Genomic DNA, 24734 nt, shown 5'->3' with positions numbered 1-24734 from the left:
AAAAAGTTACCAGCGTTCTTTATTATGATGAACACTGCTTGATTATTTTTATTACAACTGTTTGAACTACATGTGCGCACACATGAAAACCAGCAGGACAGATGCTGACTATACTCCAACCTGCCCTAAACTTTTAGCAAAAGTTCGTGATTCATGTGTTTATTCTACTGTTATAAGCACACTATTTCAGGAAGCGAAATACTTCTCCTTTCAGAGCTATCAGGTGAAAGCTTGGCATACAACCTGTCAACTGAGTTCAGACTTCCTGTCTCAATTCTCTGATCTATAAAGTGGCAAAAAACAAAACAAAACAAAAAACCCCATCACGTTAAACAGCCTAATATTTGGAAGCTTTTCAGACAAAATCCTGGTTCCAGAAGTGCAAGCCTTTTCCATCAGTCTGAGGAGAATGAATTAAGTCCATATTAAATACCTTCCAGTCTTTAATTGTGATTTAATATGGTGCCACAGTAATTTATTCTGTCACTAAAGAATCTTTTAATGTAATATTATTTATCTTTTTAGGCAATTATACGCCATTACTTTGCACGGCACTTTTGCTTCAGAACACAGAACAGCATGCCTCAGTACATTACACAGGAAGATTCTTTGCAAAAGAAATTATATTTTGTGCTACATGGTGTTGAATATATGTAGAAATTTTTATATGTGATATTTTATATAGTCAATAGAGCAAACAGACTATGCACTCCATAGATTTCAATAAGCCTTTATGAATACCACTGTGAAATGTAACACCAAAAGATAGCAGACAGTAAAGTTATGCTTGCTGAGACTTGTAATATGACCTCAAGTGCTCTGTCTATTGTGACCTGCATAAATGAAACCTGTTAAAGACACTAATGTAGCAACAAGTACCTTTCTCTTCCTTTTGCCAATACAAACAATATTGTGTGTCAGAACAAGTGCTTACTCTTCTTGCTTGGGACACAGTTTTGGCTACATCCTTAACACTAAATGGCATCTGCAGAACATCCAACTATGGTAGCTACAGAATAATTTACCAGAAGCAGACTGCTGCCTTGATACTTTTTCCTGTGACAATTACTGGCAGAAAAGACAATTGGAAGAAATAAGTTCTCTCAATATAGGCCGTACAATGTTGGCCTCCCCAGAGGAGCAGTTGGGATGTCCTAAATCACAGTCATTCTAAACTTAACATGCAGATATTGGGACAGGGGGAATGACAGATAAATATTTGCCTGAGAGTCAAGTAAGTGCAGGGCTCAACCTGGCAGCTGACCAACATTACACTTGTATATTGAGGCTCCTTATTCTTGAAACAAGCTTTGTTTTAAGCTATCAAATAAGAGAAAAATTGAGATTTCCAATGATGCTGCTCTTCCTTGGAGATATAGACTGCTCTTCTAACAAAGATCTGATTTTAACTCTTCTGATATTTATTAGCTAACAAGGAAGTGGATAGACATTAAAAGAAACAAACTCCTCCTTGTCCATAAGATTCTTTGATGTACTTGTAGATACATTTTTAAGCACAGGCACATATTTGGGAGAAGTGGATGACAGATGTCAGTTATCTGATCAAGACCTGTAAGCAGTCAAGAAGTATGCAGAAGGAAAGTACTCATTGTGTGGAACACCGAGCTAGATAGTGTCAGGAAACTTGCAATACAAGTCATCAGTCGTATGGATGCACTATGGTGTTTATGTAGTATTTCCTTTGTTGATTTGCAGATATGAAAAAAACTATTTATTCATCTCTACATAAAAGTCTGCTTTGTCAATGCTTTAAAGGAATGCCCACAACATCTATAACCTGCATTGGACCTTTCTGACTTAAAACAGAAAAAAGTTTCAGAACTGGGAATTAATAAAATAACTTAGCCAAAGAATAGGGGATTTTGTCAAGTTACGTATGAATTTGCATGGTGAAGATAGGATCAGTATGCATGCTTCTCTGGTTCCTCAGGCTGAAGTTACAGATAACAAAAACACATTCCTCTAAAGGAGAAGGAATACTTTAGCGCACATTGTTTGCTACCGAGGATGCCCAGCAAATCTTCATTAGGTCTGGTAACTGTGTTGCTCTTTTGTTCCCAAAATATGTGGAGTTGACTACTATATATATATATATATACCAGGCAAAATAAATAAAACCTTTTTCTGAGCCATGAAGGACTTGCTCAATCACTTAAGGAAACCTTTTCCTGCATAAAATAACTAAGCCAAGCAGGTGCCAGGGTTGGAATAATGTTGCAATCATGATGGTGCATGTCTTTTTTCTGACGGAAGAAAGAAGATTCTAATTTGCAAGTCTTTTTTAGATTTCTCCTTACAATCCAACACGACAGTAGTAATCCAGGAAACAGCACAAAAGCAACACAAGAGAAACTGAAAAGCCAGCATGAAGCAGACTGGTGGATCCTTCTGCAGTAAGGCATTTGTCATCTTCCAATATAGCAGAGCGACACTGAAGTAAATTGCAGTGCTTTAGATCCATCACTCCATTTACAAATGACCTCATTTACTGGTCACTGTTTTACCCGTTCTAATTCACCATAATTGAAAAATCCCTTAATATATTCATGCTCCTCCCACTCTAAAGAAATATGGAAATATAACAGTTTCAACTTAATAGCATAACTGTTGTGGTTTGATTCCATGCCATTCAAATTACATAACATCACACCATTTATCTCATCTGAATTGAAACTAATGTTTTCGCACTGCCTGCAGTAACAGAGGCATCAGTAGATCATTATGGTTGAGGACTTTCACAGGCCAACTTCTCTTTCAAGTGATGCACTGGAAGTGGGAGAGGATCCATTTCTCCCACTCCAAAGGATGAACTAGAAGGAAACCCTGGAAGTGCAAACACAGGAAAAAACCTGTCTCTCTCTGGAAAAGTCCTTAAAAGGACATACAGACTTACCTCCTTTAGCCTTCCCTAGAGCACCATTTTGCTGTAACTTTCCCAGAAACACCACCAACAATGCTAGTTACAAGAGAGTTCAGTGCAGATTACTGAGATGGTAACTCTGATCTCATAAGGCTAGGTACTGTATAAAAAATTCAGTTTGGAATGGATAACTTCCCCTCCTCACTCACAAAGCAACTGTAGGCCTTCTACAAGGTCAAGCAGAAAGAAGAGCAATGTTATAATTCTGAGAACAGAGCTCTGAAATAACAAGGGTTTTTTGGTTCAATGGCTGGATTAAAAAATTTGGGAAAAGAGTTCAGCCTAAATCAAACTGAAACTTTTTTTTTTTTTTTTTTTTTTTTTTTAAACAACACGACAATTTTCATTTTGGGTTAATTCAAAGTGATCTGCCTGAGGAACCTAGTATCTTTGTTACTGAATCTTTTTTAAAGCCTATTTCTTTTACTATTTTTTAAAATAAAATATGCCACTTTGAACCTACAGTTCAGTCAGTTTCATTTAGAAAATGTCACTTTTCAAAATACCACATTTGAAAATTTCAGAGTGAAATGTTTTGATATTTTCAAAATCCTTCCCCATCTCCTCTCCCCTCAAAGGAATTCAGCGCTCTTGGGACAGAGTTTTTATCATAGAAACACTTTTGCTAGTACATAGCGAGTTCAAAATATGAATGAACAATCTTCTTTCTTCATTGATCTAAGGAGTAAGAGAAAGAAAGACTCTGAAAAACACTTAGATATTTTATTAGGAGGCACTGCAGAGTTCATATGCATACATTTTTAAAATTAGAACACGATCATCTAAATAGAATATGTAATATTCATCTAGATGATCAACTGGTGAATTTGTTTCATAAAAAAATTACTAATAGGACTGGATACCTCAAGGACATTGGTGTCTTTGAAATCTAGTCAATAGTTAATAAATTCTGTCTGGAGTGCCAGATATTTTGGGACACTGACTGACTAGCTAGCTGGCAATTAATTCTACACGAGTTACTGATTTCATCCAGGTTTCACCTGAGCTTTTCAGTTAAAGAAAAAGGGAAATCAGAGCATGACACGTAAATCTCCTAGGGTCAGGGATGTTGTACAAGATTGGTGGTAAAGTCCATGGAAGCTTTATTGCTTTCATGTAAACTGTAGGTTCAGTGGAAGTTTACTTTGACTGTCAGAATTGACAAATTTTCACAAGCTCCAAGTTCAAGCAGATCTACAAAGGGACTGAGCTAAAAATCCAGTGTGGATCTTCAATTTAATCTGTTGGAATTATACAAGCATATATGTCTGGAAGCAAAGCAAATTTGAAAAATAGCATTACATCTCAACAAAAACCAAAAATTGTATTCCCCTCCCTCCCCTCACCCAAAACGGGAAACAATTATGCCCAAAGCTGCCAAACTATAAAATGAAAAAGGGCAAGGACCAGTAGCAAACAACATTATTTGAAATAAAAGAATACAAGCCAACTGCATTCAACAGTAAGCAGTGGCGGCTCAAGACTTTAGTTGACTTAAGTGGACTTTACTAATAATCAGGCATTCTTTCTAATTAGAAATGTATTGTATTTAAGTGAGTGTAAGCAGACTTTGCTGTCTATCCTCCAAGCCCGCATAGCCTCAGGTATGTGGTATGTTTACTATCACTACCACATTTACACTTGTAAATGTCTGCCCTGAGCAACAGCATGTCATTTACTGGGAGTTCATACAGTAGGATCAGCTTCAGTAAAACAGTCAAAAAATTAGCAAGACAATTTGGAAGGAAAAACAACTCCTCATTAAGTCCTATTCAGACTTAGGTACTACTCCCCAGGCCAAAATATACATACATCTCCTCATTCATGCTGATTTCCTTATTGTGATGTTAACAGAACAGTTTAAAGGACTGTACAAAGAAAACTAGAAAAGTAATGTAACTAGTGATGAACATCACCTTGTGCAAGGAAAACTGGGACAGGGAGAGGGTGGAAAGTGATTAATAAGAACCCTCTGTACATGATGGATTTCACAGTAAAAGCAATTTGGAGTGCCACATCATGATCTGCTATATAGGTCATTAGCTTCAACCCTTATCCATCTATGCTTATTACTAAGTGGTCCAATCTGGCATCCCATACTTACACAAATTGAGGACAATGAGACTACTCATGTGGGTAATGGTTGCAGTATGAGGCTCTCTGTGACTACCAACCCCAGATTTTCCCATCCCTAGGGCTTTGGCCCAGCTGGTTCTGCCAATCAGTGCACTGAAGTCAATGAAATGGCATCAGTTTCTACCAGAAGATAATCTAATCAGCACGGTTTCAATAATTTTCTGTATGCATTAGATGAATACACAGTGCAAGTAGTTTTAGTCAGAAGGCATCAATCGTTTTACAGCTCTGAGAGTAGGTAATTCCTATGGAACACTGTGTTAGGGTCACAATATGCTACACCTTCTTTCTTGCCCTTATCTGCTGGTAGGGGGAGGAAGGGAAGGGAAAGCATTTGACTGGATTCCTAACATGCCAAACATTAAAAAAAAAAAAGATACTACAGTATATTCTATCAGTGTTTATTTAAATGAAGAATTCGGAAGTAACTATGCTACACAGCACTCAAGAATCAGAAAAGGCTTTAAAACTTTATAAGAAAAAGTTAAAAATTATGGTTCTTTACACAGCTCTACAGAATTGGAAGACAATATAGTACCTTGTGTATGCTAGCTATATAGCTGGTGCGTGTTAGTGCAATCTAAGACATGCAGTTAATCATGCAGCCTTCATTAGTCTGGTGTTAAGGTGTTGAAAAGTGGCAACTTTCTAAGCAGGACAGTTAGGAATCTACTAAACAAATGTATCCGATGAACAGAGGCTTCTATAATGTAAAGTCACAGAATATTTTTAATTAAAATCCAATATTTTTAAAGTTACCTTGTACAGACCAAAGAAGCCTAAGTCTCGCAATACAGTGAGGGCACTAACTCGAGGACCAGTGGTTATTTCTCCAGCTACTTGCAGTCGGATCTTGACAATTTCTAGTGGATTTGTGAAGATTACTTGAGAAGCTCCAGCCTGAAAGCAACAAAGAGAAAAGAAAGATGAGCATATGATCATTTTAAATTAGCACTATAGATCTTGCCACATTCAAGATAACTGACTACAAGGAAGGAAGTTACTTTAAGCCATTAGCAATTATGCATTTTAGTGTTAATTAGTTTAATGCATTACAATCCAAAAGATAAAAGCACCTACTCCACTTGATGTGGGGAATGAGGAAATGGAGGAGAGAGATGTGCCAGTGACACTGCAGTGTACTGAACAGACACTAGCGCAGCTCCTGCTACAAGGAAACATTCAGCAACATCATTTTACACAATACTGACAAGCCAAGAACGTTGTAGAGCAAGTAATAAAATGAAAGGAAGAATTAGCAACTAAGTACAGAAACTGAGATCTGCCTGCCAGTACTTAAAAAGTGAAAACATACTACTGAAGAGTAAGGTCTGGCAAGATCTCCCTCCCAATTATTGGCAGTGGTTCAGAATATGCCTGAGAACATATGAATTTAGAGCAGTGGAACTGTGGATTTCCTTTGTTTTCTGAAAATAAACTGCAAGTTTGAATATCCTCAAATTCCATTTTGTTTAGCCTTCAGCAACTGAGCTGCACGGTACCTGTGCTAATATTTTCTACACAAAAAAGTGATTTAGTAAGAATACAAAAACCCATCAATCAAAAACATGTTTTAAAATTCAATATGCATTAAAAAAGTTCCTCTTAAGTTACATCATTTGGCTACTTTGATTAGCCAAAACATCCCACAGATTTAAAGCAGATCTTAAAACAACAATGGTCTTTAAAAATGAGCAAATGCTACAGGAGCTCAAAAAGTTATGTTAAGTTTAAACATATTTGTAACTATTGCAGGATGACTCTTTTTCACTTTAATATAAAAAAATCTTGCTGAGCATTCATTCCTGCATGAAAGTTTTGGTCGCATTCTCGATAGGTTACATTGTTCATTCAAACCCCAATCCATCTAGCATTCAGGAGTTATTTGAGTAAGTATTAATTTATTCAGATATATAGCAAAACCATTTTGCTCTCATCTTGAACTAGCTTATAATGTTTGTATTAAAAACAAGAAACAAAAGGTAGGGACAACCCTTCCCCTCCATTTTAAGTAATGGGCAAAAAAAAAAAAAAAAAAAAAATCAAACCAAACCATATATGAAAATAAAATTATTATTTACATAGAAAACCAGTACCATACAAGTCATCTGGAGCAGTGGTTCTCACCAGTTTTTTTTATACCAGGACCCATTTGTAAACATTGATGGCCAGTCTCGACACAGTACCCCTGACTCCCAACCCCCAGTGTGTGGGGACCCCCTGCCCCACATACCCCAGGAGTGTGTGGGGCTTGAAGGGCCCCAAACAACCCCAAGCAGACCCTTGCAAGCTTGAACACTGACAGCCTGTAAGGGAAAAGCCATAGTTTCCTATGTTTTTCTCCCTCAAAGAAGAATCCATATTTAAAGTTTGTTGATCCATTTTTAAAGTTTGTTCCCAACCCTCTCATATATTCTTGTGACCCACTTTTGGGTCACAACCCAAGGGCTGAGAAACACTGATCTGTAGTATTTAAAAGCTAGAGGCACCTGTTTCAGGCTTTGGGCTATGCTTCAAAACAAGTAATGGTATATACACTGACCATCTTCCAACAAAAAGTATGTACAATAATGCTACTTAAATAATGTACTGAAGGAGCACTAAAGAGCATGAGCAACTAGTCCTGCCTGCCACTTACACTGAACTTATATTGTGTGGTTACAAATTAAAGTCTTTACATAACTCCCCAAATATCTCAAATGTTTCCTATTTTGACCATAAAAAGCAAACTCTTGTGCAGCTCAACTGGTTTTGACTTTCAAATTGGCATAATTTTAACTTTACTGCATTTACCAAACCAGAGTACTGGTACATATAAAACTGCTCATCTTGTTGCCATTAGAAATTAGGATAAATTCTTCAGCATGTACCGACTTTAGTTATGCATTTTTATCATGAAACATTATTCAAACAAAAATAAGGGTGATAAAATAACCAAATCTGCCACTATCTAAATAGACTGGAAAAATGGTCTGCAATCAACCACATGAAATTGAACAAGGACAAGCACAACGTCCTGCACTTGGGATAGAACAATTACACACACAAATACAAACTGGGGAATGACTGGTTAGGCTGCAGTACTACAGAGAAGGACCTGGAGGTTACAGTAAACCATGAGCTGCATATGAGCCAAGAGTGTGCTCGTTACAAAAAAAGCCAACAAGATACTGGGTTGTATTAACAAGAGTGTCACTTGCAAATGAAGGGAACTGGTTCTTCTCTTCTATTCAGAACTGGTAAGGCCTCGCCTGAAGTAGTGTGTCCAGTCAGGGGCCTCACACTTCAAGAAAGTTGTGGACAGGTTTAGAAAAAGTCCAGCACAGAGCAACAAAAATGATTAGGGGCCTGGGCAGTACGACACAAGGAAAGGCTGTAAGAACCAAGGTTATTTAGTCTGGAGAAGAGAAGACAGAGAGGATTTGATAACAGTTTTCAAATACCCGAAGGGTGATTACAGCGAGAATGGAAGTGAGCTTTTCTCTGTGGCCATAGAGGACAGGACTAGGAACAGTCAGCTCAAACAGCAGAGGAAGTTTAGGCTGGAGCTTAGAAGGAACTTTCTGACTATAAGTGGCCTAGCACTGGAATAGGCTACCTAGAGAAGTTGCAGAATTCTCCATCCCTGGAAAATTTTGAGAGCAGTTTGGACAAACTTGGTTGGGATGGCTGTCACAGATGATCCTACTTTGAATAGTGGGCTGGACTAGATTCCCTCCTAGCCCTACCTTCCTATGACCCTATGATGTTCTCTCCCTAATCTGGTACCAGAATCTAGAACTTAAAACTCTTGGAAAAACTTTATTATATAAGCAATTTACACTTCACCATAATGCCAAGCAGCAAAAATACCAAGTGTCTGCACAGACAATTAAGTACTTTTCATGTCAGAAAAGAAAAAAAAATATCCTACACAGGGTGTGTTACAGACATTTGTAGGTTTGCAGTAGCGCAGACCAACTCTTCCTTCCTCTCTATACTAGATATCAGAGTAAATTCCTGTGGAGTAAGTCTCCTTTACAGAAAGTAGTAGGAACAATTATCTAAAACTTCCATATTTTAAGACATTTGCTCCTTTACAAGAGTGGTGTCCACCTCATCCCACTTTCCATGACATCTCTCACCCAGGACTCCTTGCAGGCCAGATGCAGCAGTAACTGTGGAGCAAGTAGGGGAAGCAGCTGTGACAGTGCAGCTGTTGCTCAGCCTCCATGCCATCACTTCCCCAATAGGACCCTGTGCCCTGGACTTTGGTGGCAAGACCCACCTCAATTCTCAGCCCTCTACAAGCCTGATGGGCCAGACTATATGGCTCTGCAAGCCATACAGCTGACACCCCTGCTCTAAAATAATTATTTTTAAGAAGGTAAATAATTCGTTACGCTGCAGTATGCTTTAGCTAAAATTCAGACTGTTTCCAATTTCAGACTGTTGTCTGGAACCTGGCTCTTCAATACATATAATTGATCTATATTAGCACAAAATAAGGCATTTTCTTGATGCACAATTTAATTTTATTTAACGTCCTAGAAACCAAAATTTAAGATGACAACAATGAAATTAAAGTTACGTTTATATAATTTAACTCCCTGATGCATACCAAAAGTATTGAGCCACCTCTTCCTGCCCCTCCACCTTAAAAAATGATTTAGAAGTTGAGTCTCAATGCCAACGTTTTGGAATAAAGCTACAGATGGATCCACTAGTTCTGAATGAGAGCACAGAAGGAGAAGGCAGACAACTTTCTGAATACATTCAAATGTATTTTGAAGGAAGCACATCTAACAGTTAAAACTTAAAATTTCATGCCCAGTTTGACTTCTTATGGTATTTGCAATGTTACGTGTTAGTGTTCCTGCATTTCAGTTTCCAATCTTCAAAAATAATCATGCTATCACTTACCTCTCTCACCCAGTGAGTCTTAGGTTGTTAATAGTCAAACAGCACCTTCAGATCTGTAAACAGAGGCCTGATTCAAAGATGAAAATATTACTGTGGACCCAAAAGCCATGTTGTGGTGACTTGTTTATCCTAACCACATCGAAGGCTTGAAGAATGGCAGACCATGGTCACGTCTCCATGGCAAATTTACTGTGCCTAGAAGTAGCGCCTTAAACATGATGTGCTATTCCTAAACCAAAAGCAGCCCAGTCACATCCATGTGGTACTTTATGCACACTAATTAAGCACTGCTAAACAACACTGACAATAAGTCTATCTCCATGTTATACAGACACAGCATCACAGCAGGAAGGTCGGCAGCCTGGCTAGACCAACATCCTGTCCTTGCCACTGCCAGGCATGGTCACTCTACCATATTATTTGATAGAAACAGTTTCAGCTGGAGAAACTTCCAACAAAAACTTTTTAAATCTCTGTCCTCATGTGAGGCCAACACTGTTGTCATTTACTGGGGGGGGGAGGGGGGGTGTACATTGCACCAGAGATGTAATATGAACCTCAGGTCAGCAAGATGAGCCAGACAGCACCTGAGTACAATGTCCAGAAAGAGGTTTTGCCCACCCTCAGCTTCCCCTCCTCTTCAATTTGTAATATGCAAGGCAGACCTATACAAGGCAGCACTGAAGCAGCTCCAGTGATTGCATGAGCAGATGAGCGTGGCGCTTCAACCACAATGTCCACTAGTCATGTATATTAGTAGCTGTCTGTAGCTTGTCTACATTAGCACATGGAGCTCCTACTGTCAACGGTGCAATATTTTAGAGGAAAAAATGCCTAACGTAGAAAAGGCATTATTACTTTCTAATTCAAGTATTCTCTGCAGTTTAATACTAATAGACTTTATACGGCACTCATCACCATAGTATATTAGTGCCTCGCAGATTTTAATGGCTGTTCCCTCATAATGCCTTTGTGATATAAGAGCTATTACCCCAAGTTAGTAAATAAGGAATCTGTAGTGGAGAGATCAAGTTACATGGCCAGAGTCACAAAGTCAGCCTGTGGCAGTGCCAATAATAGCATCCATATCCCTAAACCCCAGTCTACCAGCTGAAATCATAAGAACATCCTTCCTTTCTCCATACAGCATTTTTAGACTAGCTGAAATGAAGTGAATCACTCATGTCTTTCACCCACCGTAGGTATTGATATTGTCTATTTACACACAGATTAAACCTCACGAAAAATTGGCTCCTGTCAGTTTACTTGGCAAAAGTAGGTAGGAACTTTAAAATATCATTTTTTAAAAACTTTTCAGTAGAAATTAGATGCTGGACAGGCTCCAGTAATAATATTTAGTATCTTCATGCATCTTTCAAGAAGGCAGATATTGTTAACAACGTGCTTGGTCTGAAACTATCAAAGAATAAAAAGCAATTAAATCCAACCCACCTCAATCTTAAATGGTCTCCCTTTCATGGGTACCATATTACATGATCCCTTCTGGGTAAATTTTTACTAACAGTTTAATATATGCCTTCTCTTTACTACATCCTAGCAACCCCTATTTTTCTGCATTTAGTCTTAAAACTTGCACAGTTCTTTAACTCTGAATTTTTTCAGCTTATCTGAAAAACAGCAAGTTAAAACTTCACAGTCTTAGCTGAAAAAGCAAGAATACTGCTTTTACATGTATAATATCCTTCAAGTAAAAATTCCCTCTAAATTATACACAAGATCGGTCTTTAAAGGGTGTGTCGTAATTGGGTCAGTATAACCCACAACAGGATCAGTCTAAATGCATTCAATCACTGTACCGAAATCCTTCCTCCTTCCAAAGTCATTTTACATTTTACTCAGAAACCCATTATGATATTACTACAATACATAAATCATAATTTCTGTACTATTTCAGATTATCAGGAAAAAATGTGTAGTCAATAACATAGCATCATCTTGTGAGGAGTGAGATTGATTTGCAGGCATTCATACCACAAAGGCTATATAGAAAATGCACCACAGGACCTCAGTGCAAGCATCTAGCACCTGAACTAAAGACATAACATATCTAAGTCTCCGTTTACTGCATCATTTGAGCTTACAACTTAAAGTGATTCTTAATGCTTTATATACTAACAAACAGTATTTGTACCCTTTATTTGCTGTTTGACATAAAACTGAAAGTTATATATACATCCATATACCTATAAAATATTTAATATGCTTTAATATTATATATAAAAATAATATTACGGCACGTTAAATATTTTATAGGTATATGGATGTATATATAACTTTCAGTTTTATGCCAAACAACAAATATATAATATTAAGGCCTGTTAAATATTTTATAGGTATACGGGTTAAAGTGGATTATTTAAACAAAGGACTGTTTTAATCTTTAGAGCTTCTCTTAACGCGACTCCACTCTGATCTGGGAAATTATGATATCATTAAACACCTCTCGATGGCAGTATAACCTTGTACAGTAGTATACACGTGTCTATCATATCCTTTTCCCTCTGCTCCCTGGGTGGAAAAGGAGGAATGGAAACAGTCTATGTATTTTCCTGCAGACAAAGAAAAAATGCATTTTGTCCTACAGGGGAAAAAAATTAATATACTTTATTTACATATATATCACCTAACTACATATCAGTGCAAGAAATAAATAAAATTGTTTTAGACTTTGCTATCTAATCAAAATCATCTAGTGAGCGCTACATGGTTATAAAGAGGTCTTTACCACCACTACGTTAAAAAGAATAGGCATTTCTTATCTTACTGTAGCATGGTATCGATATACTTACCAATTCAATGAATCAAAAGCACTTCTAAATATCTTCACATATGGAAATTGCTAAAAGGATGACATGTAAATTCTGGAGAATAACTTACCGTATTTACTTGAATCCAAAATTACATATTTTCCCCTTATCAACATGGAGGGAAAAGCCCTGGTCTTGGATTGGAGTACAAGGGGAGGGGAGCAAGCAGCTGCTATATATCCAACTCTGGAGCTCCAACTCCTGACCTGGGCTTGGAGTTGCAGTTGCCTACCCTGCTCCAGCATCCTGGGACTGCTGCCACTACACCTACCTTGTGCTCCATGCCCCAGGCCAGAATGGGACCAGAGCTGTGCTGGTAAACAGCTGGGGAGAGGAGGATGGAGGCTCTGCAGGGAGAGGTAGGGGAGCAGAGGCCACAGGCACAGGAGCAGAGAGTGCATTTGGTAGGGGGAACAAGTGGGGTGGAGGTAGGCTGGGGAGAGGGGAACAGGCAGGAAATCAGTCCTCTTGCCTCTCCCTGCCGCTGCTTTCCACGCTATAGCGGTGAGGAGGAGGAAATGAATACAAAACAACCCTCCAGTAATCAGACTGTATACATGAAAAATTATAACAAATTATACCAAATTATTCCTGATAGTCGAATCCCAATCTGATAGAGAGGAGCTGCAGAGTGAGAAAAAAATGGCATACAAGTTTGAGGTAATGCACATAACCTCTACTATCCATACACAAAGATAGGTCTTGAATTAGCTGTTATAACTCAGGAAAGAGACCTTGGAGTCACTGTAGATAGTTCTCTAAAAATGGTAGCTCAATGTATGGTGGTGACCAAAAGAGCCAATAAAATGGGCATCATTAAGAAGGGTATTGAAAACAAAATGGAGAACACTGTCATGCCATTATAGAAGTCCATGGTATTCAAACACCTTGAATATGCAGGTCTGATCTCTGCATCTCAAAAAGGATGTAGTAGAATTGGAAAACGTAAAGAGAAGAGCAACCCATACTAAAGGACTAAAATGGCTAGGACTCTTCAGTTTGGAAATGAGAAGACTGACAGGACATACAATAGAGGTCTATAACATTATGAAGGGTTTGGACCAAGTGAATAGGGGACTGTTGTTCACCCAAGACCCAGAATACTAGAACTAGGAAAAAGCCACTGAAAAAAAGGAAGGTTTAAAACTAAAAGAGGAAGTATTTTTATGCAACATGTACTTAACTTTTGGAATGCACCTGCCACAGGAGGTGATGAAGGCCAATGGCACTGCCAGGTTAAAAAATAAACTAGATAAATTCATGGATGATGGAACTGTTAATAGCTGTTGAAAATAATGGTTGAAAATGTTTCCTCTGGCATCTCTATCCAATAACGCCATGGACGGTAACAGATAGGGGATACATCACTCTCCATCTACCCAAATCAATGCTCTCCATCTAGCATCCATGCCTGCCACGGTTAAGAGACATAATACTGGGTCAGATGGACCACTGATCTGATCCATTATGACATTTTCTTATGCTCTTTTGTAAATTCTCCACATGTAGAATCTAATTATTGGGGGGTTGTCTTAAATTCAAAGTTGTTTTGGATATGAGTAAATATGGTAATTATCTAGAAGCAAGTTTTGTGGGATTTTATGTGGTGAGATTTAAAAGATCCTGCCCCGCCCCCAGAAAAAAATCATACTTCAGTTTTTCCTTTCCACAGGTGTTATAATCAATAATACTTTTTTAGTAAAAAATAAAATAAGATTTTAGCAGCCCCAAAGTTATCTTCATCTTCTCTAGCCCATGATGTCTGTTGCTTTTTTTTTCTGTTCCACCCACTAAGGATGTATGCAGATTTACTGCATATTGCAGATGTCTGCACATCTGCCATCAATACCCCACTCAGAAAGTTACCTCTTCAGTAAATGTAGCACCATACAGCTGGATAATGGCTAGTCATGTGGACAGCTGTGATTACTCCTACTGACTAAGAATTGTTCCAAATCTACCAATTATCTACTACCCCACCTCTTGGGCCTCCCATCTCCATCACATCCAGCTCACTTGTTCAGTTCATCCTCCTGGTCACATCATGTCATTTAGACAGCAAACTGTTTGGGGAAGGGGCTGTTGTGTATTATGCTTGTACAATAGGACCCAGCCTTCCTATCAGCTTCAGGTTCTATATATAAAGATTATATGTGCAATATGTGCTTTTTAAAAAATCTGTTATAATTTTAATTTGTGGAGTGGGGAGGAGAAAAATACCAAAGACTCCCACATTCATAACTATTACAAAAAAGAACAGAAAACAATTCCCAATAATGCTGTCTAGAGTGTAGCAGTTATTTCTTACCTGAAAAAAACCAACAGAGAAATACTGCAGTAAATGTCAGCAGTAAATACTGCTGACTTTTTAACAGTAACTCCTGGTTTTCTAGACATTACATAAAGCACATGTAATAATTACCCTAACCCCACCCACAAAATCCAAATATGCTGTCACTTTTCCAAACCATCAAACCTGTTTCAATTTCTACTTCAACTATTAACGGTCTACCTGGTAAATGGTTTAGAGCAGTGGTTTTCAACCTTTTTTCATTTGCTGACCCCTAAACATTTCTGAATGGAGGTATGGACCCCTTTGAATTGTAAGTATGGGTATTCACATACTTTTGATTGATCAGTCATCTTTTGCAGATCCCTTAGTCTGCAGACCCCCAGGGGCCTGCGGACCACAGGTTGAAAACCACTGGTTTAGAAAAATCCATGGGGTCCTTACATCCTGACAGTTACAAAGCACTACTTTTACTACTGATTTTTATATGTACTTAGTAATCCTAATTAAGGGCTAGACTCCATACACATAGTAAGAACTAGCTCTATGCTTTGTTTCTTTCAACTGCAATCTAATGAAGGTACTCAAAAGGCAGGAGACAGGAAAAATCAATCAGACGCAGAACACAGATTCACTAACAGTCCAGTGCCTCAAACCCTCTTTACAGGACTTGTTCAAACAACAAAAAGTTCAAAAAAAAAGGTTCTGGATGCATCCTGGAAAGACGCATGCCTTTCTGTATGCAAATCCCATCTTGTCTATTTGGTTCAAGTAAATTCAACTCTGCCAGACTAGTTAACCCTATGCCCGAAAAAATGCCAAATACCTAAGAGCCAAGACATATTAAGATATTTTTTTGCTGGAACCCTTAAGCAGCAGCATTTTGGTGATAAAAGTGAGCTGCACTATTTCAAATGAAGAGTAATCTTTTTCCCTGGAAAAAAAACAATCATGTAAATGTAAACAAATTTTTCATTATTCTATTTTTCATTGATGTTTTAAATGAATTTTAACCTAATTTTTAACACAGTATTTCATTACCCACAAACTTGAAGTTTTGGTTAAACCATCAGTTGAAAATGGATAATCCTGGGCTTTTGTAAAAAAGAAGTCTTCTTGACAAGTATTTCAGATAGATTAATACACCCTGGATTATGAAGAAAAACAAATCAACTTTGAGTCCTTGAAACTGATATAACCGTCTTTCCGAAGATTTTCATAAGGCTATTTTGTCTGTTTTCCTACCAGATCTAGGGGAGATACCCGAACCAGCCTTTTCTTGTCTGCTTTTCTCTTCTCAGCAGGTGCTCTACTCACATCCTGTATGATAGGAAATTTCTCCTTATTCTCTTACACCAAGTATAGGGCTCTGCTTTTTCAGCTGCTACTGCTCATCCGTTCCTAGTAGGGGTTCCAGCACCAGTCTTCAACAATGGACATTACATACAGCATATACATACTGTTACTATGAGTATATCTTCCTCTGCTTATGATCACTGATCAATGATGAGTAAGCCCAGCACGAGTCATACGGACATTGCCAGTTAGAGCTACATTTCCTCCATTCTAATCTGACTTGTTTTGGAATTTCTCTAGCTCTGGTGAAAAGATTTCAAATTTGGATGGCTTATAATGCTGAGAATGTTGCAGTCTCAGTGAATTTAAAGCTGGCTCATTAATGTCCACATGTAGGATAAACTGCGAAGCTGGCTCCTTCAAACATTCACTGTAAAACCTTGTAAATGGGATAATAATTACTATGTTTAAACAGAGAAAAAAGCATATTCCTACTGCTTTTTAATTATGATTTCTGAGACAACTGATACAAGTTGTTGAAATGTCTTCACAATAATTTTTAATGACGTGGCTAAACAGAAAAAAAATGGTTTATTTACAAGCTCTGACCAGTTCTGCATGGAAAAAAAATAGTAGATCTGATATTTTCCACTTTATAGGTAAGACAATTCTTCAGAAGCCTAGCCAAGAAATCAAAGTGGAGCCTACTTGATTGGCATTATAAAAGCAATCAGGTTACAGACCTGTCAAATATGTTAACATTTGGCTCTGTCTGCTGTACTTGTCTATTTTGACTACATGGAATATCATTTAATGATTTACAGACCTTCCGTGTCTTAAGCTTTGACAATCGTATTAAAACTGTGACCTATTATTTTTTGGTCACATCATAAATAGCTTCACTTTTCTATTTGAAAATTAGATTTTAAATTCCTGATTTGGGTTGTTTTTTTCTTTTTTGACCAGTACTGGTAAATATTAAAAGCTTCAACTTCCTTAGAGGGAACAGGAAGGGGAAGAGGAGAAAATAGTAGTAACTTTAAAAAAAACATGTTTGGGGCAATAAAGTATCTTGCCAATGCTATAACTTCAAAGTGGTTGTTGCCAAACTAACAGTAAAACAATGTTCCAAGTATTTAAGCACATTCATTGGAGAAACAGTATCCTTTAGTCCATGGATACTCTGTTTTTACTGCTTGAAACAGTCAGCTTAATCCCTTTTCCCAAACTGTTTTATGATCTGTAAAAAAATTTATTACTGGAAAATTAGTATTTTTGATTTTTCATAGTGAATATCATATAAAGATGTACATTAAATTCACAAGATAAAGAAAAAATATAAAACTGTATAAAAATCACCACTTTGAACAGGTATTTCATAGGTATAATTAATGTTAATAGGAAAGGCAATTTTAAACAAGTATGGCAAGGCTGAAAAGTCAGGATTATTAGAAAAATAAAATACACACCTACAAGCATAGGGGGGAGGGGTGAAGATGGAGGAAAACTGTGCTGTGAACTCCTCCACCTGTATTTTAAAAAAATACCCTAGGTACAGCACCCTGAAAGAACTACCCCTGGCCTTGCAATATAGTGTCTACAACTAATGTTGGGTGAAAAATTAACTGGAAATAATTCAAACGTAAAACTCCTGAAATACATCTAGATTGACCAGGTAGCACCTGTTAAATTAAATTTGGGTCTGGAGCCAGATACATGTACTAGAGCTATATGGCTCATATATAGTTATGACTTACTGTGTATGCGTAAATTCTAAGAGAAGGGTACATTATTTACAGCTGAATAAAGAGGCATTTATATTAAGAGATGTTTAAGTTAATAAACGGACAAGTTTAATTTGAACTGGTGATGAAAAGAAGCTAAGATCCAACAAAGTCCTTCCTTAAAACAAGATGGGGGGGGGGGATGGGATTCATGAACATATCCAACTCCCCTTGACACTAATGGAAGTTATATGCATGTATGGAAGAGAGAACAGCCCTCAGAGTTAATCTGTTAAGAGTTCATAAAGTGCACTCCATTTCTTTTCATAGTTAATCCTGGCAATCATAAAGAATACTGTTGTTTCACTATTTAAACAAACTGTACCAGAACTTAAAGCTTTAAAAAAAGATACTGTTTTATATTTTTTTTCTAGACATGTCACTCTCTCTCTCCCCTACTGCCCCCCCATACGCACACAATTTTTTCCTGCCATACAGCAGTGAATTTCTTTTTAACCATAACCCAGACTTCCCTGCCAAATAAAATAAGTTTATCAGATTTAAGTTTCTGCACACTGAAAACAAGAATGGCACCTCCAGTTTCCTTTAGTCTACAGTCTTGTCAAACTTTCTGGATTCTTGCAGGCAAGACATCCAAGGGTCTGGGAGTTGGAGTCCCTCTGCTTTCTACCTTGACTACAAATGCTAGAGAGAGAACAAACATAATTCATAGGACACTACTGGACTCATCCTTATTGCCTTCCATAACAAAAAGCAACATTGTAAGCAATAATATAACATTTTTCAGTATGATTAATTGTTTGACACAAATTACATGGAATTGCATTGCATGCCACTTTTTAAAACTAATTTTGGATGGGATTGTGCATACTTTCTGGTTATGCAAATCTGTGAATCATACCAATACCTAATTTTTACGTTCCATTTCAGAGTTAAGATTGTCCAAGCACATCCAGTATATTTGAACGTTATTATAACAGTGATAATGCCTCTGAAACAGTCCTGACAGCCTATATAAAAGCAGATCTGTCTGGGACATGTGGTCATACTTTTCTACATGATTTAAACTGGGTAATAGAGAGCACACAGAGATAGTGCATGTTCATTAAGGGGCCAAAAACCTTCTGCTTTGTAACATTTCTTGCTAAACTTTAGGTCACTGATTTATATGGATATTTGTACAGTTCAGAGATGTTCTTTAGCTGATTTCTTTCAGTAGGACTGCTTTACTTTTTCCTACTCTTGCTAATGAAGAATCCAGGGATTTTTCAGTATATTTTACTGTGAGACTTCGCCTTCTTTTTTGTCCTGGCAACCAGGACCAACTTGTGTTGTTCCAAAGAAAGGGACTAGCATGTCAAGTTGTTCATTCTGCCATCATTTCATTTAGAAAGAAAATTGTAATAATGAAGAAAACAAATAGAATGCTCATAACAGAGGTATCTTTTTAAGGACAAACGAGTCCAAGTCATTTATGCAAATACAGCTTCTCGATAGTGATTATGCCCCAAAAGGAGGGCTTGATTTACTTAAAATGTGTTAATCATTTAACAGCAATATGCAGCTACACTCTATATAAATAATCATTTTTCAAAATATAATCAATCTTCTACATTTTGTTACTCCCCTTCTCTTAGTGGTATATTGCTAATGATGTAGTATCTTATTAAGGTTTACATGTCAGCACCTTTCTTTAGAACAGTTACCACTGTGAAATAAATTGAAAGATGGAAAGAAAAATGTTTTTTATTTTGAAACTAAAGATTATAGCCATTATGAAAGAAGCTCAGGCTGCACTTACAGCCATAAACTCATCCTCTTGTTACAACTGCCTTCAAGGATTCTACGATATTAGGACAAACACGTGACACATTTTTCACTTTTACATTGGAAGAAATTAGCCTGTCCTTCCTTTACATACCTTTAGCAGAGCACTATGTTATTAGACAGCAGACTCTCTTGAGAGGGTTATTCAGGATTCCCATAAACTGCAGGAATCCCAGAAGGACTCCCACAATAGCACCAAATATAAAGGTAGGGACCACATCTCATAAGGACTGTAGAGCATTGTGCAAATGACTGTTGCATAAATATTAATACATTATAATAAATATCAGCAGTGACTTCACAGTAGCAAAATACCTTCGAAATGAGGAAACAAAATTTAGAATATCTGATTCAATAGAGCAATTTACACATCAACTCTCCTCAAGCCACTGTAGCAAGTATAATCTATAAAGGTTATATTTCTAATTGTGTTTTAGGACTTTTAAAAAAAATCTCAGACAAGCTACCACTTTCATCTTCACATAAATAAAAGCTATGAAACAGGCTGTTAACTGAACTAAGTACCATGAGGTCATGAGGCAAAGATTTTTCTGCATTTTTTTTTTGCAGGAGAGAAAACAGTTTACAAAACAGAAAAAGGCTTGTTCAATGAAACAAGCAGCTTTAGTTACAAGTGCAAAAGTCAGCCATGTGTACTAATTCTCAATAATTATGATGCAAGGTGAGCTCCCAAGGGACTTAAAAGTCAATGCCTGGCAATGGTTGGACAAACAGCAGAGTGGAATTGCTCAGGTGATACTGACCTCTTCAAAGCCCTTTGTATTACCGAAGGGCCAAACATTTGCAGGAGTTCCTTGAGCCATTTGGTCATCCCTTTCCTTAGAGCTGAATGTTAAAATATGTTCAAGGCTGGATCTAAACCAAAATACTAAGATTTACCTTAAAAGACTGTAGATTTCCCTAATATGGTTGCCCTCCCCATTTAAGATGAATCATGACACTCTTGGAATACTTGGAAAACTGTAGGATCATGACTGACAAAGAACCAAGACCGGGTCTTTGCTACTGTATATTTGCCTCTGTTGTAAAAGATGATTTTGTTTAATGTTGAAGTAAAAGTCTAAGCTGGCATTTTCAAAAGCATTCAGGTACCAGTCTCACTCTATTCCCACTGCAGTCAGTGTAAAACTGAGGAGTGCTAATGAAATCAAAGGCCAATGTAGTGCTGAAAGTTTTGAAAATCCCACCCTGGGTGTCTCATATTCTAAGCTTATATTTAGATCCAGCTAGGGAAGTGGATATCCTTTTCCCCAATAACTGGGCATCACTTCTGATGATAAATCTGTGCTTTATACCTGAAACAGGTACACAAAAATACCTGAGACCACCTGCAGGAAGACAAGTTGCAACCTAGCTGTCTGGCACTAAACTATCCACTTAAGTGAAACACTTTTTAATTAAAGACGACTCAGGGCATTTTGCTACATCTGACAGAACTTTATGTAGAATCTCATTATTAATGTTATATTTCAAATACCAACTAGCATAATCCAACATTTACAGCATTTTAAAAATATTTCTCAAGCCATTTTCCTCTTAAAGCAGAGCCTTTATTTACAGTGAAGCTGGTAAAACAGCTTCTCACTGCATTCTCACATATGATAGGGCACAGTGAAAGAGTTAGTGCTACTTGTACCTAATAAAAAATAAGAAACTGTCAATTAAAGTAACCCTTAAGATTCAGTTAGACACAAAGTTAAATTTGAAGATTTGTACTGAATGATGGAAACATAACTTTACCATACATAATTTTTCCTAGTGGGTAGGACAAAAGTTTTACATCTACAAGTACTTTACTGCATTTTCCTCTCATTTACTGTGTGTTTTTTATTTAGCACTTTAAAGACCCACATTCTTTTTATTCCCTCCTGAATGCTCCTAAAATTACAGAACAAGGGGATCCTACCTGGCAGTCTATGACAGGTCAGTGATCAAACAGAAGGAGCAGTCAGACAGCAGCCAAATCCTGCCCCATCTCATGAGAATTTCAGAAAGCCAGAACTTCTCAGCCTGCATTTCATTCAAACAAACTTCACCCTGAGGCTTAGGTAACCATAGTGTGCTCTTTGAAAGCACGTACAGAACGAAGCTCTACACCTCTTGATGTTAAGATAGAATACTTTGGCTTTTAGTTGTTGTTTAGTGAAGTTTTTAGCACAGGTAGGACCTGCTTTAAAACCTGACCTCATCTGTCCTATGACAGCAGAAACTTAAAGTTAGATTGAAAATATATCAGCCCCTGCACTGCCCCAGTGATCAAAGCCAGTTTAAATAAACAGTGTTCTTTATCTTTAAAGTGCACTAGTCTTTGAACAAGAGTTCATTTTACTTCAAGTATTTACATTTACTTGAACATAATCAATACACCAGATAAAGTGAGCCTTAGTGTGAATAGACCACACTAAACCAAAATGTAAAATACTGTCATATACAAAATGAATCATTTATTGTTCATTAAGATACTATTTTGCACAAGGAAAAAAATATCTATTTTTTAAAGCAGTGGATTTTAAATACAATCTACATTCAGCAATACATTATGCAATGAGTTAACAGTACACAACCCACGTCTGCCACGAACACATGGAAGCACAAGTAGCTTTTGCCATTTACAAAGCCAATATCACTGAAAAAAGTGAAAATTAGTGGGTGCAATACATCTTTAGGGCGGGTGCCATGGTGGGCGGGTATCAGAGTGAAACAATGCACTAATCATTAACTTCTGGAAAGGTTAGCATGAATCCTGCTCAGACCACAAGCTCCAGCCAATGTGCTTTTATTAAGGAAACAGCTTCTAAGCTGTGAGGAATTACATGGAGAATTTAACAGGCAAGAAGCACAGAAACATTTACCCTTCCATCAAGAATGGTTGGACTATCTAGGAAAGAACTGAGTTGCTCTAGCAGATTCTGTCCTTGTACTGGATCTGTGGTTAAACACAAGCCTTAGTCCACAGTTTCATTATATATTAAATACTTAAATCTCTCACAAATGTAGGAAATGTAAAGGAGGTACTTACACATCCGCCAGCAAGAATTTCTGCTGCCAATGGGACTGAGCCGTCTTTTTTCATAAATTTATCTCTCACAAAATCATTAACCTCAAGAAAAATGTTATGAAAGCCAATAAATGATAGGAAAGTGCAATTTAAATATAAATTTCATGCAAATTTATTTGAAAATTAAAATCAATCCAAATGTTATATCCCTCATTGAACTACCAAACAATATTAAATCAATCTGACATCGTATACAAAACATTACAAAACTGACTAATGCCATTCTTTCAAGGAACAGCTTTTAGTATCATGGAACACAGTTTTAAATAATTTAATACTTACCACTTAGGAATCTCAAAGAAACTTGCAAGCATATACAATACTAAATATATAGCAAAATGGAAAGCTATTAAATGATTTAAAACTGGATTCCAAGATGCTGTCAGGTTTACAGCAATGGTAGCTTAATTTTTAAAAATGTGCATTACTGGCTTTTGTGTATAAACAATGTGTTATGATTAGGTTATATTGAGAACATTTTAATGCCTTCAAAATATTCAGGACATCTAAAATTAAATGCTAAAGAGCAGTAAATGCACAGAAGAAGAATACATGGCAACAGGTTCCTTTCATAGCAGAGTTCTTTGTTATGCCAGCACTACTTATATTAACCTAGGAATTAAACACAGAAATACTGGTTATGGGAAACAACAAAACAAAACATGTATTTCTTTGTGACAAGAAACAAAAAAAAAAATCAAGGTCTATACTATTTCATAACAAAGAGCAAAACTAGAAAATTATGCAGACTTTATACCTTTTGAAATAAACCCTAAAATGTTAGGTTTCAATCAGACCCTTTTCACAAATTCAAGTATGCCATTTGCAATGCCCACAGGTAAGATATGACCAACTGCTGTACCCTTATCTAACAAAACCCAGGAAGTATACTAACACATACTCCAGTACACTAAAGGACAAAAAACAGAAAAGTATTCTCTTAAGAAATTCAGATATTCAAATTCTGGCTAAATACAAAACCACTCCTCTCAGACTTACGGTAAGTTTTATAGCCTTCTCCGGGGCTACTCCCAATAATTGTGGTAAAAGACCTGTAAACATGAAAAAGAGAGAGCTTAAATGTATTAAATAACTTAGTATTAACTTAACAAAATCAACAGCTTTATGCAAAGATCACCACCTAGAAATGGGGGCAATTTTTAGGCAATTTTCTGCTATTACATTTAATGAGAGTACTTAAACATTCCATTTCAAGAACAAACTTTTTGCTGCCACATAATGTCAAAGTAACTTCCTATCTGTATTTAAGTTACTTTTAGGGTAAAGTAAACTACTAGTATTAGCAATGTAAAATCTATAACCAATGCAGGCTTACCAAATATAATTCAGTCTTTTCCTCTGTGCTTAAAAAATTGTTTTTTGTTACTCCAACACACAAGTTAAAGTAAGTAACTCTTTCAATAGGAAACAAGCTGCCTTCATTTTAAAAATCAAGACAGTAAACTGTTTTGCCAGTATAAAACAATGACATAAGTTAGCAGGGATCTCCCAAATGGATACAAAAAGAGAGCACAGTAAAGTAACACAATCAAACATGCTGTATATCTACTCTAAGTCAGGAACTTAATCTAAAAATCTTAGTCTCTAGTTCTTACACATTGCGAATTATAGTATTTAGCTGCCAGTACATTATATTTCTTATTTCTCCTGTTTAAAACACTTATCTGTG

At 36.9% G+C, this 24734-nt stretch overlaps 1 protein-coding gene across 4 annotated transcripts in view; it reads right to left on the bottom strand.

Annotated features, from left to right (window-relative positions):
- The window catches only part of SLC25A13 (solute carrier family 25 member 13), a 133210-nt gene that overhangs the window by 13267 nt on the left and 95209 nt on the right, over positions 1-24734 (bottom strand). For all 4 annotated transcript variants that reach the window (XM_090046976.1, XM_090046980.1, XM_090046978.1 and 1 more), the window contains exons 12-14: positions 24044-24096; positions 23006-23086; positions 5837-5977 (exon numbers count right to left, since the gene is read on the bottom strand). In XM_090046976.1, the coding sequence (XP_089903102.1) occupies positions 5837-5977; positions 23006-23086; positions 24044-24096 (275 nt within the window). The remainder of the gene's footprint in view (positions 1-5836; positions 5978-23005; positions 23087-24043; positions 24097-24734) is intronic.

The sequence above is a fragment of the Crocodylus siamensis genome, chromosome 5, assembly GCF_052110815.1.
Source record: "Crocodylus siamensis isolate JL-2025a chromosome 5, ASM5211081v1, whole genome shotgun sequence".
NCBI classification, from domain to species: domain Eukaryota; kingdom Metazoa; phylum Chordata; order Crocodylia; family Crocodylidae; genus Crocodylus; species Crocodylus siamensis.
The sequence above is the reverse complement of the archived record's forward strand: the minus strand, read 5'-3'. Positions and strand labels throughout refer to the sequence as shown.